At 46.3% G+C, this 23,195-nt stretch overlaps 1 protein-coding gene across 1 annotated transcript in view; it reads right to left on the reverse strand.

The window, feature by feature from the left end:
- Positions 1-18,329, reverse strand: part of FGF18 (fibroblast growth factor 18) — a 52,858-nt gene extending 34,529 nt beyond the window's left edge. The window contains exons 1-2 of the mRNA XM_069102380.1: positions 18,197-18,329; positions 17,986-18,022 (exon numbers count right to left, since the gene is read on the reverse strand). Of these exons, the coding sequence (XP_068958481.1) occupies positions 17,986-18,022; positions 18,197-18,228 (69 nt within the window). The 5' untranslated portion in view covers positions 18,229-18,329. The remainder of the gene's footprint in view (positions 1-17,985; positions 18,023-18,196) is intronic.
- Between the last annotated feature and the right edge of the window lie 4,866 nt (positions 18,330-23,195).

Here is a 23,195-nt window from a genome sequence, read left to right on the forward strand (position 1 = left end):
TAGTCAGATGAATGCTGGCCTATTTATAGGATGAGCTTGCCTATAATCCCATCCATCTCTGAACCTGAATGTTGTCAGTATTTTGATCCCTTAGCAGCCCCATGCCTCTCTCCAGCCCCCAGGAACAAGTCTCGAGGATTCCTTATTCACCTTCAGACACCTTCTCATACTCACTAGGGACCTTATTGATCAGAGGTCAAACTAATCTCATGACCCCACATCCCCTACAGATAAGCAGGAAGCCACTGTTCCCCAGAAGCCAACCCCACACTAATGATTTTCTTCCTGACCCCTCCAGACACAAAGTGAGTGACCTGAGGTCATCAGGAGGTACTGGGTGGAGTTTCTTCCCCAGGATGTGGAAAAGAGTAATCCATCTCTCACAGTTTGTACCACCTGAGCCAAACTCCCAGCTATTAGATAAATCAGAAAACACCCCAAGGTGATGTAAGGGGCAGGGATGACCACAAAGGTAGCACTGCGTAGTTCAAGGTCCAGGGTACCAGGTTTGGCCAAATCTGTTATTTGCATCTCGAAATCTACAATAGAACGCATCACCTTCTCTGGAATTGTGGCCCAGGGTGGCTCAAAACTGTGGTTGGGGGGAGCACCCCAGGACCTCCCAGACCTACTCACAAGGCAGCAATTTACCCTTCCCTTCCTGAAAAAGCTTTCTCCATGTGGGTCTTTGTTGTAGGATTAAGTATGATATACACCATCAAGCACAGAGTTCTACAGATACATCCATCTATGTAAATGGACCCCCGAACAGTGATGGAGAAGCCTCTCTGAGCCATGCCCCAGAGAACCATCTCACCACATGTTCTTCATGTGGACTTGGGCTCTTTCCCCTCCCACCTCCTTCACTGAGCCCTTTTCTAGACCTCCAGCTGCTATCATCTGCTGAGGCAGTCCAGCTTTGCCTTTTTATTAGTTAAACCCTTTACAGATCTGCAAAAGATATAATCCAGAAAAAGATATCATTGGGCTTTTTTTTTTAATAAATTGACTCATTTTTAAATGAATGCAAGGGGCTTGTTATCTTAAAGGATTCTTACCTTTACATAAAGCTAATGACTTTCCTCAATTTGTCTTCTAACACAGAAACAGACTGACCAAGGTCAGGTATTTTTTTCTAAATAGGGTACACCTGTACTCAAGAGTAACTTGTTCACAGCAAGTAAGAGCACAGGCCCGGAGTCAGGATGACCTGGGATCAAATCTGGGTTCAGACACTTAGCACCCACCCAGAAACACCTGGCCGTGTAACCTTGAACAAGTTACTTAACCCCAATTGCTTAGGGGCAGCCAGGTGGCTCAGCGAGTAAGAGCAGCGGCCCCAGTGTTGGGATGACCTGGGGATCGAATCCCGGGCTCAGATACTCAGCACCACACCCAGAAATAACTGGCCGTGTAACCTGGAGCAAGTTACTTAACCCCGATTGCTTAAAAAAAAATAAATTGTTCTCCACCCCCACTGCACCCCCAAACTTCATCTGGCTCCAGGCTGAAATGTCAGGAAACATTCTCCTGTTCCCTGAAGGTTAATATGTATGAAGAAATAACCAATAGCAGCAGCAACAAGACATTATCTTGTTGACCCAATAAGATTAAATCTCTTTGCTAAGCCAAGGTCAGAAGACCATAGGATTCACAGTTGAAAGGTACCTCAGAGATTTTTATTTAAACAAGAACATGTTTTCTTTTTATTTTTGATTCTCACTCACTCAATTGTATTTTAAAATAAAAACTACATGCCCCTCTTCTCCCACAAATCACACTGTTCCCAAGTTCAGAAGCCTGTCCTTGACTGGCAAGTGTCTTGTGGCAGTTATCAATACTTCACAGCAACTATAACCTTCAAATCAGGGTTCTCATTTCAGAGAGAATGAAACCTTCATTTAAGTTATCAGAACAGAGGAAGATTTAGGGGGGTGGCTAGGTGATGCAGTGAATAGAGCACCAGCCCTGGAGTCAGGAGGACCTGAGTTCAAATCTGGCCTCAGACACTTTACACAAAAACTAGCCGTATGACCTTAAGCAAGTCGCTTAACCCCAATTGCCCTACCTTCTCCCCTCAAAAAAAAAAAGGGAAAAAATGGGAAGATTTTAAAGAGAGGTACTAAATAAAAATTCATACTAGCTGGATTCAATTTATGAGGAAATTGAGGCCAAGAGAAGTTGAGAGACTTCAATTTATCAAATATTTTACCAAGTGACTAGGATGTAGCAAATCATTGTGCTAACTACAGTAGGCAGTCAGGATACAAAATTGGAAAATGTGGAAGGTCACACAGGTGACCAGTAATAGATATGGGATTCAAGCCCAGGTTTGCTGATTATTCATCCCATGCTCTGTTGACCATAGCACAACATCTATGTCCAGCACAGTGGAATAGCTAGTATGCTGAATCTGAAGGCCTCTCAGCTACAAGGCATGGACAGTCACACCCTCCAAAGTGTGTGTGTGTGTGTGGGGGGGGAGATAGAGATACAGAGATGGGGGGGAGGGAAAGAGAGGGAGAAGAACAAGAGGAAAGGGGAGAAAGAGAGACAGTAACAGGAAAGAGAAGAAGAGAGAGAGAGGAGAGAAGGAAGGGGAAAGAGAGTGAATGAGAGGAGAGGGGTGAAGAGACAGGAAGAGAGAAGGGGGGGAAGTCAGATGGGGAAGGAGAGAAAGTCAGTCTAGAAGGCCCCCCCCTTCCAGGCCTCTTTCTTCTACCCCCTTCTCTGACTCCAGGACCACTGAGGATTCAGTGACGCAGAGTAGTCACCTGCTGAGTAGCAGAGACAGACCAGCCCTTATCTTCACACAGCACTGCTGACTTAGTTTCCCCTCCTCAAGGTGACCCTTCCCTTAGCATACAGTACAGTATAGAATAACAACGAGATTCAGCTAGCTCTGGAAGGTTTGTCAAGCATTTTACAAAGTCTCCTCTGATTGATGCTACAGCTCACAGACACCGCTGTCCCTACTTTACGTGTGAAGGAAGTGAGGCTCAGAGAGAAGCTGACTGATGTGCCCACAGTCCTACAACTGACAAGTACAAGAAGCAGAATTCTAACTAAGGCCAAGTCCAAGTCCAGCACTCTTTCTGTGGAACCTGGACTCCAGGGACACAAGTTCACATGCTCAATCTTCTCCTTACTATTTGTGCAACACTGAAAATGCCCGTGTCAGTTTCCTCATTGGTAAAATGAGGTGATTGTCTCAGGTACCTTCCAGCTATAACTCTTTTTTTTTTTTGCTTTTTGGAGGGCAATTGAGGTTAAGTGACTTGTCCAAGGTCACACAGCTAGTTTTTGTGTTAAGTGTCTGAGGCCAGATTAAAACTCAGGTCCTCCTGACTCCAGGGCCGATGCTCTATTCACTGTGCCACCTAGACACCCCCCGGCTATAACTCTTATGACCTAGATGGGGGTTTTGTGGCTCTAGAGAGATTTCATGGCCCCCAGAATCTCTCCACTATTCCAACATCTGTCTAGAACTTCTTCTAGTCTCTCTGTGGGATGACAGCTGACAACTCTGTGAAAGTGAGCACTGAATCACCTGGTTCTCTGTCTCTTTCTCCTTCAGCTGCAACTCTTTCCAGGACCTGACCGTCCAGCGTTCCTCTCCTCAGCCCCTCCTTCCTCCTGAGACCCACAGAGATAGAAAGGACCTCCCCAGCTCCGCCTCCAAACAGACAGCACATTTCAGCCCATCCTCTCTCTGTCAGGCCTCCAGGGTCCTGTGCTCTTTATGAAGAGTCCCTGACACCCCAGCCTGAAAAACACCACGACTCCCATCCTGGAAATCACCAAGGAAACCCAGGCCGGGCAGTACTGTTCCCCTGTGGTGAGCAATGACCAACCAAGGACAATTCCAGAGGTACTTTCTGGTTTATAAAGCCTTGTCCAGACATGATCTCACCAGTTCCTTACTGCTGCTCTGCATAGGAGGTAGCACTTTTACTGACCTCATGGTAGACAAGTATCGATAAGGAAACTGTCACAGAGGAGTTAGGCGAGGAATAGAGCAAGGAGAAGATCTAGGATTCACAGACTTTGAGACCAGATCCAATGTCTTTCTACTATGGTGAAGCTACTTCACGGACACTGAACCCGGCTCTGAGGGAGGTCCAGGAGTAATGGAGGAGGAGGGGATTTCTCCACTAATTAGCAGTCACGTGACCAGAAAATGGAGGATGCAGATAGAAAAAAACATTTCTGTTTAAGGCAGGTGATGCTCAGACACCTGCCCTTCATCAATACTAATCCCCTCTCACACTGGTCACATCAACCCTCCCACCTCACCTGCCCTTCCCAATTCTCACCTCTTCCTGTTTCTTAGACAGAAACAAGACAGTTTCTAGGGGTGAGAACCCAAGTCTGCCTTTTGCTGCCTTATTTCATGGGATGTTTAAGGCTATAGATGAGCCTTTCCCAAGAGCCATCTTCTAAAGAGTTCTAAAAAGGGTCACCTCCCCCTAAGTTACTCAATGATATCCCCCAAATATCCTCCCCATCCTCTGCTGGCCCTTCTGGGAATCATAGTCTTAGTAATAGATCTTAGAAAAGAGACCATTTGGTTGATTTTCATTTTCCTACAGAGAAAACAAGCCCAGAGAGCTTTAAATAACTTGCCCATGGTTACTCAGGTAATATGACAGAGCTTGATTTGAACTCAGGTCTCATGACTCAAAATCCACTCTATTAGAAAGCATTCCCCTATGACATGCCAATGAAAAAGAGAGGATTTGGGGAAATAAGGGATATATCACTGAGGAGGGATGGAGTCAAGAAGATAAAGCTTCCTAGCCAAATTTCTTTCCACCTAAACACAGCTCTTAGAGATGGGAACAGTCAACCTCCTACTACCCACAACCTTTATTTCCACTACTTTCAACTAACCCATAAATAGAACACACTTGTGTCACCACATGGACAATGGGTGATTCTCAGGTGCCATGGGCTGGGAAAATATGCTAGGGAAGCCTCCCTATTTCCTCTCCATGCCTAGCCACAATCTGGGTGGCTACATGAGAACACATCTACATGAGAATACACATCCCAGAGAAAAAGCAGAAACACACAGATTGATTATATGGATACACAGAAACAGAATAGAGAACGTTCATTTTCAATAACATATCACCACACACCACTCCCAGCACATACACTCCTTCCTGAGGAGAAAAAGGAATAAGTGTCTTTATTCCTATAACTAGACCCAGAGTTTTGAAGCATGGGTCAAAGAAGAGAGTACAAGGAAGGAGTAAAGCCAAGAAAAAAATATATACAATGACTAAAACAATGTAAATAGAAAGAACAATCACAAAATGATTAATTTTGTGACTGTTTAATAATACCCATCTCTGGTATAACAATAATAATTATGTTTACATATGTATTTTTCAACAGCTAGGTGGCTCAGTGGACAGAGCACCAGGCCTAGAGTCAGGAAGATCTAAGTTCAAATCCCACCTCAGACACTTGCTAGTTGTGTGACCCTGAACAAGTCATTTAATCCCTGTTTGACTCAGTTTCCTCATTTGTAAAATGAGATGAAGAAGGAAATGGCAAAACACTCCAACATCTTTGCCAGGAAAACTCCAGATTGGATCACAAAGAGTCCAAAATGCCTGAAGAACAACATAAAGATATTATAGATTATAGACAGAGATATGGAAAGAGAAAGAAAGTGATGTGGATAGATTAGACAGACAGACTAGGTGACTTGCCCAAGAGCTCAAAGGTCTATACAGTATTTTCTTTAGAACAGCCCAATTAGGTAATACAAGAATTATGTTCATTTTACAGATGAGAAAACAGAGGCTCAGAGAAGTCTGAGCTGACTTGCCTATGGTCACACAATTAGTAAATGTCAGAGCCAGGATTTAAACTCAGTTCCCCTGACTTAAAACGCAGTGTTTTTTTTTTTTTTTCAACCTGCTGCTTCAGTCACACCATGCCTATCTAGAGGCATTTCCTATATCCTCTGACTAACCCTTCCCTTTGTTCCAGGTTTTCCAGGCAGTGAACAAAGAAGAATAAGATTTTAAAAACAAGTGGGAGAATGTGGGAAGGAGAAGGGAACACTTGTGGGGCTAGGCTAAGATTATCCCTTCCAAGCTGCTTTTCTTAAAGCATTGGTCACTCCCTCCTCCTCCAGTATAGGGCCCTACTGTCTGGGGAACATTCTCTGCTTCAGCTCTTCCAGGAATGACAATGTGAATGTTGGCCAAGGGTCCTACTATCCAGAGGTCATTGTGTATGCTTCCTATTGCCCTGGTCCCAATCTTGCCCATTCACCCAACAGTCCTCTGGGAAGGCCAGGCAGCAATCACAGGGAAGAAAGAGATTCTCTTTAGGATATGTGTATTCTGAGGGGAGGAAAAGAGACTTTTAAGAAGTGAAAGAAGGAAAGAGGAAGAGGAGAGAGAGACCTGAACACCAAAGGAATCACCTTTGGCTATAGATGGGAAGAGACAGGCAGTAAGATGGAGAGAAACAGATTCAGATCATCAGGAATGAGTACATAAATGCACATACGCACACACTCAGGCATAGAGACATGAACAAATGAAAATGGAGTGGGGGTGGAGAAAGGAAGAAGAACGGGGCTTAGGCTCTTCAGAATCCCACTATCAAATCTAGTCCTCCACTAAGGAAAGCTCCCCTTCTACCCCAAGGCTAACCTTTGAGCCCCTAAGCACATCTGGCAGGAGCAAGCCTCCTCTGATGGAAAAGGAAGAGGATAAATAATGAAGAATCCCCTGTCTCAGGATCTCCTATCCTTCAGCAGAGGACAAAGCTGGTGCAGTTGAACTGGTACCCCAGCCCTGCAAGGCTGGGCCTAAAATCCAGAGCTTATGATGAAAAGTCCTATCAGCACAAATATGGCTTCTCTGGACTTCCCAGACCACAAGCCATTAGGGAAGACTGAAAAGACCAGACAATAGCTCCCTTTGGAGGGGGGGGGGTCAGTTGCCCCCCACCCCGAAGTGAACAGCTCCAAGACAAGACAGGGGAAGTTGTCTCCTTCATTTTGGCACTCACTGGATTGGGCACCTGTGGTTTGGTCAAAATCAAATACTGTGGTCACAGGACCACAGACCTCCCCTTACTCTCCCAGATTAGTCTGCATTTATTTCATATATATTGTGCACAAGTCGCTTCTTCAAGAAGAAGATAAGCTTGTTGAGGACAGGGATTTTGGGGGGGGGCAGGGTGCTTGAATCCCCAGTGCCTTAGCTCATGACCTAAATACTGCAGGTACTTAATTCTTGTTGAACTGAATTCTCACGGCAAGTCATCAGTTGATCCTCTACCCCCAGGATGGGCAGCCTGAGAGGTAGGGCCTTGATGTCTGCTTTTCTGTGCTGCTAAGGACAGATGCTCCACATTTCTTGTCACATTCACTAATCTGGAGGACCACCGCAAGAGGACCAGCCGAGATAGAGAGAGAGATTGATCTAAATCTATAGAGAGAGATGTGCTTGATTTTGTTCAGTAATGTTCTTGGGGTTTTCTTGACAAAGACACTGAAATGATTTGCCATTTCCTTCTCCAGAGATTAAGTGACTTGCCAAGGGTCCCACATCTAGTATGTGACTGAGGTCAAATTTGATCTAGGGTCTTCCTGACTCCAGGGCAGGTAGGTGGTAGCAATGGATAGAATGGCCACCCTGGAGTCCCTGGGCAAATCAATTAGTTCTGTTGGCCTTAGTTTCCTCATCTGTATAATGAGCTGGAGAAGGAAACAGCAAACCACTCCAGTGTCTCTGCCAAGAAAACCCCAAATGGGGTCACAAAGTATTTGACATGGGGCAGCTAGGTGGTGCAGTGAATAGAGCACTGGCCCTGGAGTCAGGAGGACCTGAGTTCAAATCCAGCCTCAGACACTTAACACTTACTAGCCGAATGACCTTGGGCAAGTCACTTAACCCCAATTGCCCGGCCTTCTCCCCTCCAAAAAGCAAAAAAACAAAGTATCTGACACCCCTAAAACAACTCCACTTCCTGACTCGAGGATCAGCATTCTTTCTACCGGGCCACCTGGCTACCTACACATGGATAAGATGTATAGGTATATCTTCACATATGGATGGAGGTAGTCAGAATCATGGAGAAAACAAGGCCAATGTATGAGACATTTATAATTATGAGTTTACTTAATACTAGTTACTATTTAATATTAATTATTCAATAATATTTATAATATATAGTGGCTACATATATCAGTTATATATTATATTGTTATAGTTTTATAGATAATATGCATTATATTATCTACAAAACATCATCCTCGTCTCTGCCATAGTTTCAACTATTTCCAACCTTTTGGTCAAATACTGACAAAGATGAAGATTCAGAAGATTATAATACAAAAAAATACTCCATCCAAGGTCCTTACTACTCTTCCCAACACACGTCTTTAAAGAACACTGTAACCCTTGAATTCTATGAGCAAGCTTCCATCCCGAAGTGGCCTACTTAATCAATGTGTAGGTTTCAGAAATCTGGGGGGATGGATGACAAAATCAGTGGGTAGATTGCTGGGTCTAAAGTCAGGAAGACCCGAGTTGAAATCCAGTCTTAGACGTCTAATAGCTGTGTGACCCTTGGCAAGTCATTTAACTTGTATGCCTCAGTTTCATCAACTACAAAATGGAGCTAAAAACACCTACCCCTCAGGGTTGTTGTAAGGATCAAATGAAGGGCAGCTAGGTAGTGTAGTGAATAGAGCACCGGTCCTGGAGTCAGGAGGATCTGAGTTCAAATTCAGCCTCAGACATTTAACACTTACTAGCTTGGGCAAGTCACTTAACCCCAACTGCCCTGCCTTCCCCCCTCCAAAAAAAAAAAAAAGGATCAAATGAGATAATATTTATAAAAAAAAAAAAAAGTGCTTAACAGTGCCTGGCACACATTCCACATAAATATTTATTCCCTTCTCCCTCTCACCCTCCTCTCCCTAATACCTACCTTGCTGACATAAGGCCCACGCTAAGAAAGAAAGACTCTATGCAGTTTCCTTTCTTCTCAATAGATGAAAATAGAGCCTTGCACAAAGTAGGCATTTAATAAAGGCTTGCTGAATTGAACTGAATGACGTTACTCGCAGAGCCACAGAATGATTTAGAACACGGTTCAGGGAAGCATCTATTCCTACCGCCACATACAATCTCTCACCCAGGTTGCCCTGGGTCACATTCTCTCCTCATTTCTGACTAAAGTCAGGTGCCACCTCCTCCCTGAAGCCTTCTGAGATCTCTCATCCCCTGCCCTCCCCAAATGAACATGAATCCTCCCTCTTCAAAGTATCCAAGAACACACTGAGTTCTGTTTATTTGCTCCTTTATCATTAACTGCCTTGCAGCATACTTGTGAGCTGTCCCATCCAATACTAATAGTATGAACGAGAGTAGCTCACAGATCATCGAACAGCCAGAAGGCAGACGCTCTACCATTCTTCATCTCTGTATCGCTAGAGTCAACAATGGGACCATGAACACGGAAGGAGCTTAAGAAGTGTTTCTTGAATAAAAATGAATCCCCTGTTACTCAGCAGTCTCTATGGCTACCCTGAGATAAATCTTGAGCTCAGAGTTTCTGTTCTCACCCTTCACACTGTCCCTTTCCCCTGACCCCAAAGCTCTCTAATCTCCCTTATCTTCTCCCTCTTCTCTCATCTGCTCTCCCTTTCCAGACCCCCCCCTCCCCCAACACCTCAAACAGTATTATAGCAATATTGATATATTGACTGGCCAAAAGGTCCTGTGACCAACAGAGGAGCTGTTTACTGATCTGATCTCAGCTGGCCGGAAGTCTTGCCAATCAGAATAACTTTAAAACTCACACCCTGTGCATTATTCTCTGATACAGAATATCAATACCAGGCTACGGGCCCTGGTTCCTTTAGGTAACTTAAGAAAAAGCTGCTCAGCTTGGCAGGTTCAAAGATGGAAGGGAGAAAGAGAGAGACAGACAGACACAGGGAGGGGGAGGATACAAGCATCATGTATGAAGGAAGGGTCAGAAGGCATTTTAAGCAATACTATTACTCTACTCCACTCCTCTAAATATTATCCATCCTTTAAAGCCCAACTCAAATCTGAACTCCACTGTGAAGTCTCTTCCAATCATCCCAATCTGGGGTGATGTCTCCAGAGCTCCTCAGTTCCGCTCGTTTGGCACTTAGAGTATGATGCCTCATGCTGGCAGTTCGCCTTTTAACGTACCCTGCTTAAAATGTGGAGTCTTGGGGCATCTAAGAAATACCTAAACAGCTAGAAAAGGAAGCAGAGATCACAAGGGGCCAACATGGTTTCATCAAATACCGGTCTTACTAAGCAGGTTTCCTTCTGTGTTAGGAGGACCACATGGCAGACAGGGGAATGCTATCTGTAGGGCTTACCCAGGGATTCAGTATTCAACAACATCTCTCATGTCTTCATGCTTATACAGCAAGTGAAGTGATGCAAGCTAGACCATACAGTGAGGAAGTCTGGAGCTGGTGGATTGACAGAGTAGTCATTAACAGTTCATCATTATGTTGGAAGGTGGTCTCTAGTGGACTGCCCCAAGGATCTGCATTTAGCCTTCTACCATCTAAGAATTTTACCAGTAACCTGGATAAAGATATAGGTGGCATACTTAATCAATGTGTAGGTTGCAGAAAGCTGGGGGATAGATGACAAAATCAGAATCCAAACCGATCTTGACAAGCTAAACTACTGGACCAAATCTAAGATATCATCTGACAGGAATAAATGTAAAGCCTTATGCTCGGGTTCAAAAAATCAACTTCACAAAGATGATGTGATCAGGTGGCAAAGAAAATAAAGCCCTGAACCTGGAATCAAGAAGACCCGAGTTCAAATTTAGCTTCAGACTCTTACTAGTTGTGTGACCCTGAACAAGTCACTTTAATTTCTGTCTAACTCAAGTTTCCTCATCTGTAAAATGAGGATAATAATAGCCTCAACCTTCCCAAGTTGTTGTAGTGATAAAATGACATATTTATAAAGCATTTTGCAAATATTAAAGCTTAATATGGACAGTGGCTACTATTAATAGTCCTACATGGCTAGACCAGAATTCATCTGCATAAGTTCTAGGGATATCTCAGCGGACTGCAAGTTCAATAGGAGTCAAAAGTATAAGGCAGCCAAAAAGGCTAATCCATAGTATCTGGGGCTAGAAAAAGAACACTCCAGCAACACTCTATCCTTATCAGTATTTGAGTATTGTGTTGAGTTCTTGGGGTTACACTGTAGCAAAGACACTGACAGAGGCAGCCAGGTAGCACAGTCTGGGCCTAACTCCCAGAGTTGTTGTGAAGAACAAATGAAAAATTTATAAAGTGCTTAGAACAGTCAGGCATGTAATGAATGTTACATAAATGCCTGCTGTTATTATTTTTTTATTACATACAATGGAGAACATCCAAAGGAAGGCATCTAGGATGCTGAACGGCCCTAAGATCCTACCGTATGAAGACCACTTGAAGAAAATGGATATGTTAGCTTGGAGAAGAAAAGATTTAGAGCAAATATAAGAGCTAGTTTCAAGTACATGAAGGGGGAGAGAAACTAAAATTTGGTTTGTTATATCCCAGAGGGAAGCAATAGGGAACAAGGCAAAAAGAAAAAAAAAACTTTACCCTAGGAAAACCTTCAAAATTAGTAGACCTATCCCAAAGGGGAAAGGAGGCACCCTCTGTAAGCAATGGGTTTCGCCTCCACTGAAGACTTTAAGCAAAGGCTGGATGAACATTTGTACCTATGCTGCAGAGGAGATCCTGGGTCAAACAGCAGTTAGACTGGATGATTTCTCAGCCTACACTTCAGTCATTCTTTGAGTGCAGAGACTAAGTTGTAGGCTTGTATTTCCCACCATCACAAGTGGGGACTCATTTACTAGAAAGATCAGAATTTAAGACTACCTCAAAGGATCAAGGCAGAGTATTTTTTTTTTAATCCATAAGGCAAAGAAAACAAATAGTAAATTTCAAAGTAAAATTATGTTATCTGCTAGTAATTTTTACTTAGAATACATTTGCACAGATAACATAAATTCTAGTAAAATATTAAAAATATTTTTTTATAATTCTTATGCTGAAAGTTGATGTAATTGACATGCCTGTCCTTCTAGCATTAAATAATTACTCACAGTAACCCAAATACCTTGTTTCATTCCTCACATGGGAGGCTAACCTAGCTACTGCTATCTAAGAGCTGTATCCAAAAAAGGCCAACAGGACGTATCACCCCCATTATCCTCTGGGAGAGTCTAGCCTTTGCTGATTATTTCTTGAGGCATCTGGGAGCCCTGCTACATAGCTATCATAACATGTAGAAGAAGAGCAGAAACTCTGGTTGGAGCTAAGGCAAAAGAAACTGATTGTTCTCCTTTTTAAAAAAAAGAAATCTTGACATTTTCCCATCACCTTATTTCTCATACACTCGAGACTTGTACATTGGTGTTTATCCCACATCTGAATTAAAGCTAAAGAAAAAAATCTGACTGTAAAGAAAAAAAATATAGCTTTGTGGCACCTCCCATCAAAACTAGATAAGAGACCCAGATTCCTGCTGAATATTCACCTAGGTAAAGACTGCTCCTGAGGATAATTATTGAGGCAGAATCAGACTGACACTGACTGTGCCAAACCTAAGAAAATTTTATAAATCTGCTTTCTTATCTCATCATCTATGATTCTGACTCCAAAAATGTCCAAAGTCCACCTCTCTCCCTCTCTCTGGGGTATCAGCACAAGGGGTGTTGAAGAAGGGACAACTGTTCAGTTAGGAGAGGAGTTACATGGCCTTGAAAGGTCTGCCCAATTCCAAGAATCTGTGATTCTTATGTCATAGGGTCTGAGGATTTTAATCTAGAAGGTACCTTATCAATCCTCTAATGTAGAGGTGTCCGATTTATAGTTCCCAACCCCCTGGTGCTGCCTGAACCAGATTAAAATGTAACTGGGAAATGTCTAACAAGATAAACTGAAATACAACACAACATACATAATGTTAATTTGTGTTTTCCTAAGTCAATAGACATTGGAATTTGACACCTCTGCTCTAATTCAACGCCCTAATTTTAGAAATGAAGAAACCAAGACTCTGTTCTCTAAGGTTAGGATTTGCCCAAAGTAGCAAAAAACAGAATCTGAACCCAGGTTTCTGTGTTCATCACATTTACCACACTTTTGATTCTATGGGTCCAACATCTTGAAATAGTACATTCTAGTTCTATTATGTAGTAGCCCCCATAAAACAGTGAAGAGTCTTGGACTCAGCATCAGAGGATCTGTGTTCAAAACTTGGCTCTGTCACTTACCCATCTCTGTGACCTTGGACAAAGCACTTAACCTCTCTCTCAGCTTCAATTCCCTCTTGTATAAAGTGAGGAAGGCTGGACTAGCTGGAAGCATCAACCCTGCTCGGAGGAGCAGACACGAAAAGGAAGATTATAGGCTGAGAAGTCTAACAGATCTAAACAGATAAAAATCATAGATCTATTTGGATCTATAAAGTTTGATGGACCTAAATAGAGCAAATCTAATAGACTGAAAACTCAGACCAGATCTGGGAGCTGTGGAACACAGCAGCCAGATACATTCAACACCATTCCTACACAGAAGTTTCCCTGGGTTCTAGGAGGTAGGTCAGAATCTTAGTTTCTTCCCTGCTCCCTTACCTAAGAAGGTCTCGGTAGGATCTTTCACTCCAGGACCAAAGTGCCTCATTTATTCCATTCTTACTGGGATGCACCCGTCTAGAGAGACTCTATTTCAGTCACTCACAGAAAGTAATAGACTGGAGGCAGAAAATCAAGCTGCTTCTCGGACACAGCTCCTTGTAATCCTAGCCAAGTCATTGAACTTCTTTTTGTGATTCCATTTCCTCTTCTGTAAAATGAAGGCAATTATACATGCCCTAGTTCCCTCAGCAGGTTGTGGTGAAGATAAAGTGAGATTAGAGATGTGTGAACACACTTTGGAAAGTTAAAAGCATTGCACAAATATAATAAGCTGCTCGTGGGGGAAGGTGTGGAGAGAAATCACAGGAACACCCTGAGAAATCTTCACCCTTTGGCCACCCAGTGAGCCCTGATTTCCTATCATCGACCAGGAGGGTATTGTCTCCTGAATGGCCCCCATATCCTGGCTCTTCTTAAGAAGGAGGGTCCTGGGCCTCAATGAGGAAGCAGGTCAGAATAGGGGTGGGGGAGTGAGGGAGAGGAGGGATTCAGGAAACATTCTAACCTTCCAAGTACCATGTGGTGAGGGAGGAAATGAGCCAGGGAGAGAGCACACAGGAGAGGTGGAAACAAATCATCAGAAATCTAGACAGAGAAGTGGCTCCCTACATAGCAGCACCCCCTCTCCACCACCATTCCCCCCAGCTTCGAGAACTGCAACCTCCCTCCCACTTTGCTTTCTGCATTTTCCAGCCTCTCTCTGTCTCTGGCTAAGCCCCCATTGCTGGAACCGGACAAGGAACAATGTCAGGCAGGTGCCGGAGAAGCAGGGAGTGAAAGACCCAGGCCGGTGTCATTGTCAACGTTCAGCCAAGTGCAAAAAAGCAATTTACTTGTCACGGTTTCTGCTCTTTGCTTAAATTTTTAAAATTCTTCCAATTTTAACCATCCGAGGTGTCCTGAGTTACTTGGATAAGGGGTTTTATTAAATTCCAGGCTTTCATTCAGTGGGGTCCTGGCCAGGGGAGGGAGAGAGAGGGGAGCAGAATTAAAACCCCCAGCTAACAGGGCAGGAGAGTGTCCCCCTCTGGATGTGCTCCCAGAAACATGACTTTGATTTCAGGGAGACTGGTGGGGGTCCCTGCCAGGTCACCCTATGGTCTGCATATGTGTCTCCTAGTGACAGGAAGACACTGAAGCACAAGTGACTGGCCTGGATCTTGTAGTATCTATGGGAACATGATGGAAAACCCCAGAAATCACATTTTAAGATTTGGAAACAACTTTTAAAGGAAAAAAAAAACAAATAGGGAAGATTCAGATTTTTTCTATTTTTCAGCAAAACTGCATTACTCACTGCATGGGGAGGCTCTGTCTGCCAAACAGCACTACCTTACTAGTATCATTCCACCTGACTTGAATTTTTCCCAATTAAATCCTTGAATTTAGCCCAATTGCATGAGGCTATTCAAAAATTTAAATAAAGCCAACAAAACATCAATGTCTTCTCTTCTTCTCCTCAAACTATCTCCATTGCTCTCAGGTTAATGCACGTCTCCTTAAACTCCTGGTGTCTGATAAGTGCCCATTTTTCCCACAAAGTCACTGTGTGACATGGATGAGGGACAGCTATATACATCGTCTGGGGATCAGTACCTCAAAGTACTTCTTTCAGGGGAATGGGAATTCTAGAATAGCCCATAACCCCTTCAGACCGGTGAACTCAAGACTTTTCTTCATGAGAAGAGAGAGAGAAGCCATGCCCCTTCACCCCGGGGATGCTGGGGGTAGGGCAAGAGTATGGAGGTCAATGTCCTCACTGGAAAGGGTTTGGGAGGCTACTAGATTATGAGGTTCTATCTCTAAGGTTGCCTCCCTCAGACAGACCACCCAACAGCTCCCCAGAAGCACTAGCTCTTATTCTAGTGGGGGGTGAGAGGTGGAGGTCAGGGGAGGAAGAAAGAGGATCGGCTTCTTACAGACACAAAGACCACACACAAAACCTTCCTGGGGCCCTACTTCACTGCTTGGGCAGTGGCTCCAGGCAGGTATCCACATCAAAAAGCTGATGGTGCTACTACGACAATGCCTCCTCTCCTCCCTACCAGAGAGCCCAGTTACTTAATAAAGACTCAATGTGATTGCACTACTCAAAATGAATCACAGACTATTAGAGCTGGACGTGATCTCCAAGTCCAAGCCCCTCCTCTCATAGTTAAGGTCTACCCCAGCTAGGAAATGTAGTACTGAATATAGTCCTTGCACTTCAGACCTCCATCTCTGACCAGGGGTCTCCTGTCCCTCCTTACAACCCCCATACTCCTTCTCCCCTGGGACTAACATACAGGGTCACAGCTGCTCTTGCAAACGGGCTTGTCTTAAGTTACTGGCTCCTGCCTTATCGATCCAGGGAGTCACCTGGGACACCAGCCACCGACCCCAGACAGCCATTCAGGAGGAAAGGACAGTCTGTTCAACCCCAGCCCTGCAACCCAATCATCTGGCAAGCTGACCCTAATTGCCCAGCGCACTTAACTTCCAGAATTGTTGCTAACGACTCCCCAAAGGGGTGGGGGTGGAAGCAAGCAGCAAAGGCATCTGTCCCCAGGACCTGAAGAACAGGTCTTCCCTGGGGCAAAGGAAAGTGATTAGAAGGGGAGGGGACAGGGCAGGGAGAAGAGGTGACTGAAGCCCCCCCTCCCCCTACACACACACACACACACCCCAGAGACCCTAAAAGGCCCCACAGTAGTTCTTTGACATTTGTTATCTCTAGGAAGTTATGGGTGCCCCAACTAAATTTGACAATTATCCAACACACTGGCATTTCCAGCTAGAAAATCTGGGAAACTACAGATTTTTCCCCCAACTCTCTAATCATCCCTGTCTTTCAAGTTACCTGGCATTGTAAGGGTCCAGTACAAAGGGCCAGCCTCCCCTGGACATATTCCCACACCTGCCCTCAGTCAAGTCAGGGGGAATGGGGGAGGTGCATAATCCCCCTTGGCTAGAGTCCAGCTCCCCTCACTAGTCTCCTCCCTCCCTGCCCCAGGTGGGTGGGGGCCCCAGCAGCTGGGGCTTCAGCCTTCCTCCCTCCCTCTACTCCCCCCCCCCCCCCCCAGTGGAGAGGCCGCCCCTGGTCTGGTTCTAATCGTAGCTGAGGCGGCTCTCTCTCTCTCTCTCTCTCTCTCTCTCTCCTTTTTTTCCTTCTTTTCATTATTTCATGGTTTTGGAAGCCGGCGCGTTCCAACTGTCTGCATGCCAATAACTTCCCCAAGTCTGAAGGCTGCTGAAGTAAGAGATCAGATTTTAGCAAGTGCTTTCCAGGCGGGGCGCCAGCCCCTTTCTTGATTCACTGAGAACTACGAAGGGGAACAAGCCGAGGTCTGAGCAACCTTCGGCGGATGAGTGAGGATTCGAAGTTCATCCCGCTGTCCCCGAAGGGTGCTGTCCACCTAGGACGGCCAGCCCTCTTACAGTCAGGGAGAATCTCTCTCCCTTTTTGTCTCTTTCTTCCTCCTCACCACCCCCTCCCCCGCCCCTCTCTTCTTCCTTCTCCTTTCTCTTTCCCTCTCTCGAAATACAGCAAACGCCTTTGAAACCACAGAGTAATTTACAGCTGAAGGTTTCTCTCTGGACCAGAAATCAGCTCTGCTGAAATAAGGAGTCTTTTTGTTTTTACAATCTAGCAGCAATTTTCAGGAAAAATATGTCAAAGTCCTCATATGGGTCTTGGATCTGGTCATATTTCTGCAGCTGATCAGCATCTCCTGACATCACACACACACACACACACACACACACACACACACACACATCAAGTTGAGACACACAACAGAGACCTGGGGACGGGTGACTCGGCCGTACAGTCTCCCACCGCAGGCCCACACTGACACAGTCACCCCAGAGCGCCTACGTGCTTTGCACCCCTCCAGCGTCCCAGGAACAGGTGCACTGCCAATTCTGCCTCCCTTCTGGGGCCCGTTCCACCCCCCACCCCCCACCCCCGCTGCCCGGGGCCACCAGGGAAAGAAGGAAACGAGAGGCTGGGGGAAGAGGGGCATCGGACTGGGTGCTGGAGGGAAAGTGGGGGGGGGTGCTGGAGAACTACTCCCGCAAGCGGCAGCTTAAGCGCACCCGCCACCCGGGAGTCCATTAGGGCTGTGGACGGGACAAGCCACCCGGACGGGGAGAACCAAAGCGGCCCGAGCCCTGGCACCTGCCGCCGGGGAGGGTGGGTCCGCGTCCCCCGGTGCCCGCCCGCCGAGAGAGCCCAGAAATGTCACGTACCTGGACCTGTAAGCACAGCAGCAGGAAGTGTAAACATCTGCAGGGAGGAGAGAGAGTGAGAGCCGGTCAGACGGGGCGCTGGGGACCCGGGACGACCGCGGAGGGCAGCGGTCACGGGGTGGGAGTGGGAGACACGGGGGGACGAGAAGGGGGTGGGGCGGGGGGAGCGGAGGGGCACCCGAGGACCCAGCCGGGGGGGCGCGGCGCTTACAGGCAAGTGCAGGCGGAGAACACTGAATACATCGCTGAGGAGGGAGGAAGGCGGCGGCTCCTAGCCCGAGGTCACGTCACTGCGCCGGGGCGCGGGTCCCAACCTGGACATGAGAGGCGGCCAGCTAGAGCGGGCGGCGCCGCGCGGCTCCGGGGGGGCTCCAGCGGCTCCGCTCCGCGGGGCTGGGCCGGGGGCCGGAGAGGACTCGGACGGGAGCGGGCGCCGCCGCCGCGGCCGCTGCTGCTGCTGCTCCGCTGCCCTGCCGGCCGCTCCCTGCGGCATCAGCGCCCTCGGGGGGGGGGGGGGGGCGGAGGAGCCGGCGCTTCCGAAGCCTGGGCAGGGGGTGCCCGCCCGCTCACGCTCCGGGCGCCGCGGCGTGGGGCTCTGACCCGCTGCCGCTGGGAAAGCCTGAGTCTGGTCTGCGGCGCAGGCAGGTTATTCCGGGGACAGCATGGCCGGCCGGGCGGAAAGGTCGGGCGGGGCTGGCTCTTTGGGGGGGGGGGGGGGGGGGGGGGGGGGGGGGGGGGGCGGGCCGGAGCGGAGCCGGCACAATGAGGATGCGGGGCCGGGGGGCTCCCCCCCTTGGGGCGCGGCCGGACGGGAGCTCAGCTCAGCGGTGTGCACCGCGCCCACATCAAAGGCGGCTCCGGAGCGGCCCCGGCGGCGCAGCCTCCTCCTCCTCCTCCGGAGGGGGGCGGCTGGGGGCGGGGGCGGGCGGGCGCTCGGCGATGGCACCGGCTTCCCCGAGGGGCCGGAGCTTATTCAACAGGAGAAGTCGGCCTCGGGCCGCGGAGCCGCGGAGCCGTCGGAGCCGGCGGGCGCAGTTGAGCCGCGGACACCCTGCCGGCCGCGGCCAACCTCCAGAGCGCATTTCCAGCCCGGCTGGCACCGAGCGTCCTCGCACTCGCACACGGCCTGGCGCTCGGGCGGGGCGAGGGGGCGGGACAGGCCCAGCCCCCGGGGCGGCTCCGGGGAGGAGGGGAGAGGGGGAGGCGGCAACACCCCCCGCGGGCCCACGCGGGATCGCGCCACCAGCCCCCAGACGGCCGGCCCGCTCCAAGCTGCCCAAAGCGGATGTTCCACGGTGCGCAGGTCCCCTCGCGCCGCCTTGGCATCCTGCTTTGCCTAGCTCGCTAGCGACTCCCCAAACCCCGACCGGCTTCGGGGGGGGGGGGCTGAGGCAGTTCTACCTCCCTCCGTTCCGTTTTGGGGGGGCCCAGGGACGCCCCTCCGGCCATTGCTTTCTGAAGTCAAATGGCTCTGGAAGCGCGCGGCTGCCACCTAGTGACCCCGACGCGCTTATGCGCCGGCGTAGCCCGTCCTAACAAGGCTGAGCCGAGGTACGGTCAGGGGCTCCCCTTCCCCCCCCGCCCCTCCCTGCGCCTTGGCTGGCTATCCTCACCCTCACCCCAGCGATTCACAGTGGGGGGCCCGTGTCTTTCACTTCACTCTCTGTAGATTCTCAAACGGAGGGTTCCCCTTTACAACGCACAGCCTTCCCTCCACACGTGCGTTCCCACAGCTGCCTCACCCTCTCCCCTTGTCACAAGGAAAACAGCAGAAAGCAGATATCTGATGGTTTTGAAATCTACATTGTTCTGTAGAACTGTTCTCATTCTGGAGCATAGTTGAATATGGTAGAAATTCAGTAGGTGTGGGGTGGAGCTTTAACCAGAACAGAAAACTGCTACCAAGTCAGGTCTTGCCATACATACAATCATAATGGCTCAGGTGTCAAACTGATTGGATCTAAAATAATTATTTAGGACAGCTAAAGTAACATCTCAACTTCCAGATTAGCAAGTGACAATGCAAAAGGAAGAAAAACTTATGGTATCTAAACTTAAAAGGTCCGTGTAAGTCCACACATCAATAGTAACTGGCGAGGTCTTGACCTCCAAATGGCAGATAGATCCTACTGGACAAGGCGCGACTAGCGCCTCCCCTGGGCCCCTGTCAGGGTCTTACCTTTCAAAACCAGTAGCTAGTAAGTTTGGTTAGGGATGAACCCTAGGCCTCAAAATTGCTGTGTTCAACTAGATTAAGACTGAAGCTTGCTTAAGCTTTTGTGGCTGTGTCACTCATTACCCAAAACATCTCAAGTCCCAGCAATCAATTTGCAATTTTTTTTCAAGTTCATAACCTTTGATCTTGTCCCCATCACTTGAGATTTCATTAGTATTTAATTCCCAATGTGCAGAAAGATTCCCAGTGGGCAAAACTGCCTCAACCCTATTAGTTAAGTGACTTGCTCATGGTCACAGACTACACAACTTCAACAGAGCTTTCTCCCAAAAGCCAGTCTATATCCATTACGCCATACTTACCCCCTCAAAGGATCATACCTAACGATCCTACCATGTCACAGTATTCCTACCTCCACATAGCTTGTGGATTCCTACTCAAGGTCTTACAGAGGTGTCCTTTCCCTAAAACTCACCTAATTCATAACTACCAATAATTCGTCTATTTTACCCATATTCTCTAAGTTCTAATTCTTAGGGTATTTTTACTGGTTAAAGAGAAACTTCCAGATATAGGAAGTAGACATTGGGCTTGCAAAACAGTATTGTAGTCAAAGCACTAATTTAACCCCACCCTCCTGCCTCAATCCCTCTGGTATTGCTGGCCCCAAATCACCTCCAACCATCCAAGTGCACTCTAGGCCAGGTTAGGTCAAGGTTCCTACTGGTACGATAGGTTTGAGTACTGGACCCGAAGTCAAGAACCTCAGACACTAGCTGTGAGCTGTGAGTCTTAATCAGAATACGGAAGATTCTTCTCTATAAAAATATGAGGAGCAGCTACCTCACCAGGTGGGCGAGGATAAAATGTGGAGTGGTCAGCAAACTCAAGGAACTATATAAATTCTATTATTTAAAAAAATGGCCTACTTCAGTATTCTTAGCAAAAATTAACAACAAAGGATTGATGAGAAAATGAGCTGGCAGTGACAGGATGGAAAAGGGACAATTTCTGACCAAGTCCAATGAACGAGCTGTAGATATGAAATCCTTTTCAGTGAACTAGAAAATATCCTAATGTAAGATGACTTAATTGTTCTCTAAAATCATCGAACTCATTTCCAGTCGATAGTTACAAAATGTTTGTCATCTTTGAAGCATTTATTTGTGAAATGAAAATTCAGTCATGTCCAGTTAAATCCAGACTAAGAAACTGTAAAGCAAATAGGCACATCTTTCAAAAATCATTAGCATGACAATGAATACATTCAAGGTTCTAATCTGGTATGACAAATGTTTACTTGTGGTACTATCGAATGTTGCCTACTAGATAAAATTTTCAGTGATTTTTCTTATTCCTTTATATTTTTAGAAAAACTGAAAATAGCAGTTAAAATTAAATCCCAGTATTTAAGAGATACTAGGTAAAGTTACTTCATGGCTCACCCAATATTCAAGGCTGCAATCAACAGGCAGAAAAACACCTTCCAGTGGATTCCTGATAGCTATTTTGGGTATTCCTTCCAAGGAGTCCATTGCAAATACACTTGAACCTGTCTATATAAAGCTTCCAAAGCCAATTAATGTGCCAAAATGCCCCAGCAAGCACACTACTTCCACCCACCAAAGCCAGCTTAAAATGTAATTGGGAAATATCTAACAAATACAAAACTAAATCATAAATGCAGCTTGTGTACTTTTTGCTGTTCCCCACCCCCCAACTTGTCTGGGACTACTGCTGAAAGGCCTAACCCATACCCTGGAAGCAAAGTATTAAGTCAACACAGCAGAATTTGGGCTTAGATGTTTATCTATTAGTTCTCAGTACTAGACCACCTCAAACTTTTCTTTCTGATGTGAATGCAGCACTCTAAGCTACTGTTGGTAATATGCTGTACCCCATTTACATCACAACTCCCCTGCCATTTTGGTCACAGAATACTTCCATCTTTTTATCTAGTGCTCAGCAAATAGGCACCAGAATTGCTGGTTCACATCTATACATAGCTCTTTGTTCATCAGGCCCTTTAAATACTAATTTATTGCCTTCATTTTAAAGTTGATTTTTGCCTATAGTCAAACAGTCAATAACTAGCAGGCAGAGAGCATGTCATATGTTTCAATCACCAAAGATCCTTAGAAATATTAGAATTATTTCCTCCAAAGTAGAAACTTTGATATTTGCTTTATGAATAAGTGATTTGTTTGGGGCTAATTAGCCTGCTGAGAAAGAAATATATAGCCACTCGACACTTATCTGATAGGAAAACCAAAGAATAAACCTTCACGAGCTTATTGTGTTCAGCAAGTTTGTGTTCAGCAGTGCTTGATGTAATAGTTCTGGTTATTAACATTTCCCAAACAGACCAGAAAATTTTCCCCAGTGTACAATACTAAACTTTTATAACGATTTTATAGCATACTCCTGCTTAAGGATTATCATGTGTACATTAATACAGGTAGAGAAAGAGCTTAAGAATGGGTTGAATGTCTTAACCTCAGGGCGAATGTACCCTTGGATTTTTAAAAGGAATGCAATTTCAGCTTTTTGGGGGCAGTGAGCCAAACTCCCTCCCCCAGATAAATTGGCAAGGCTTCTTCAAGTGTTCTGAGCTAAACCAAAGAGAAGGTGACTGCAGGGAGACACAACAAGGAACTCAATAGTCAATTGCAACTTTATATTTCAGGCATTCAAGTATAATATTCAGATACAGTTCCATTTCTAAGAGAAACCATACCAAAGATCCCAGGAAACAGTAAGAAAACAGTTGCTACTATACTCCTAACATAAGCCAGTTCTGTAGGACATGCATCACAAGTATCTGGGTAAGGGAGGAAAGAAGACTGGTTATACTGCTTTAGAACACAGAATTGGCAATCTCATCTTAACTAGTGAAATGTGAAAAGTTAGCTGAAAAGATAAGTTCCAAATAAACAATGAAATCTTAATAAAATTTGCATTACTTAAGCCACTTTTCCACTGACCTTTAACTGTTCCACCTAAAGATTAACTTTAGCTAATTAGAGAGGCAGCA

Source organism: Petaurus breviceps, unplaced genomic scaffold (assembly GCF_028583685.1).
Source record: "Petaurus breviceps papuanus isolate PSGF00001 unplaced genomic scaffold, PetGlider_PUasm1.0 551, whole genome shotgun sequence".
In the NCBI taxonomy this organism is placed as follows: Eukaryota; Metazoa; Chordata; class Mammalia; order Diprotodontia; family Petauridae; genus Petaurus; species Petaurus breviceps.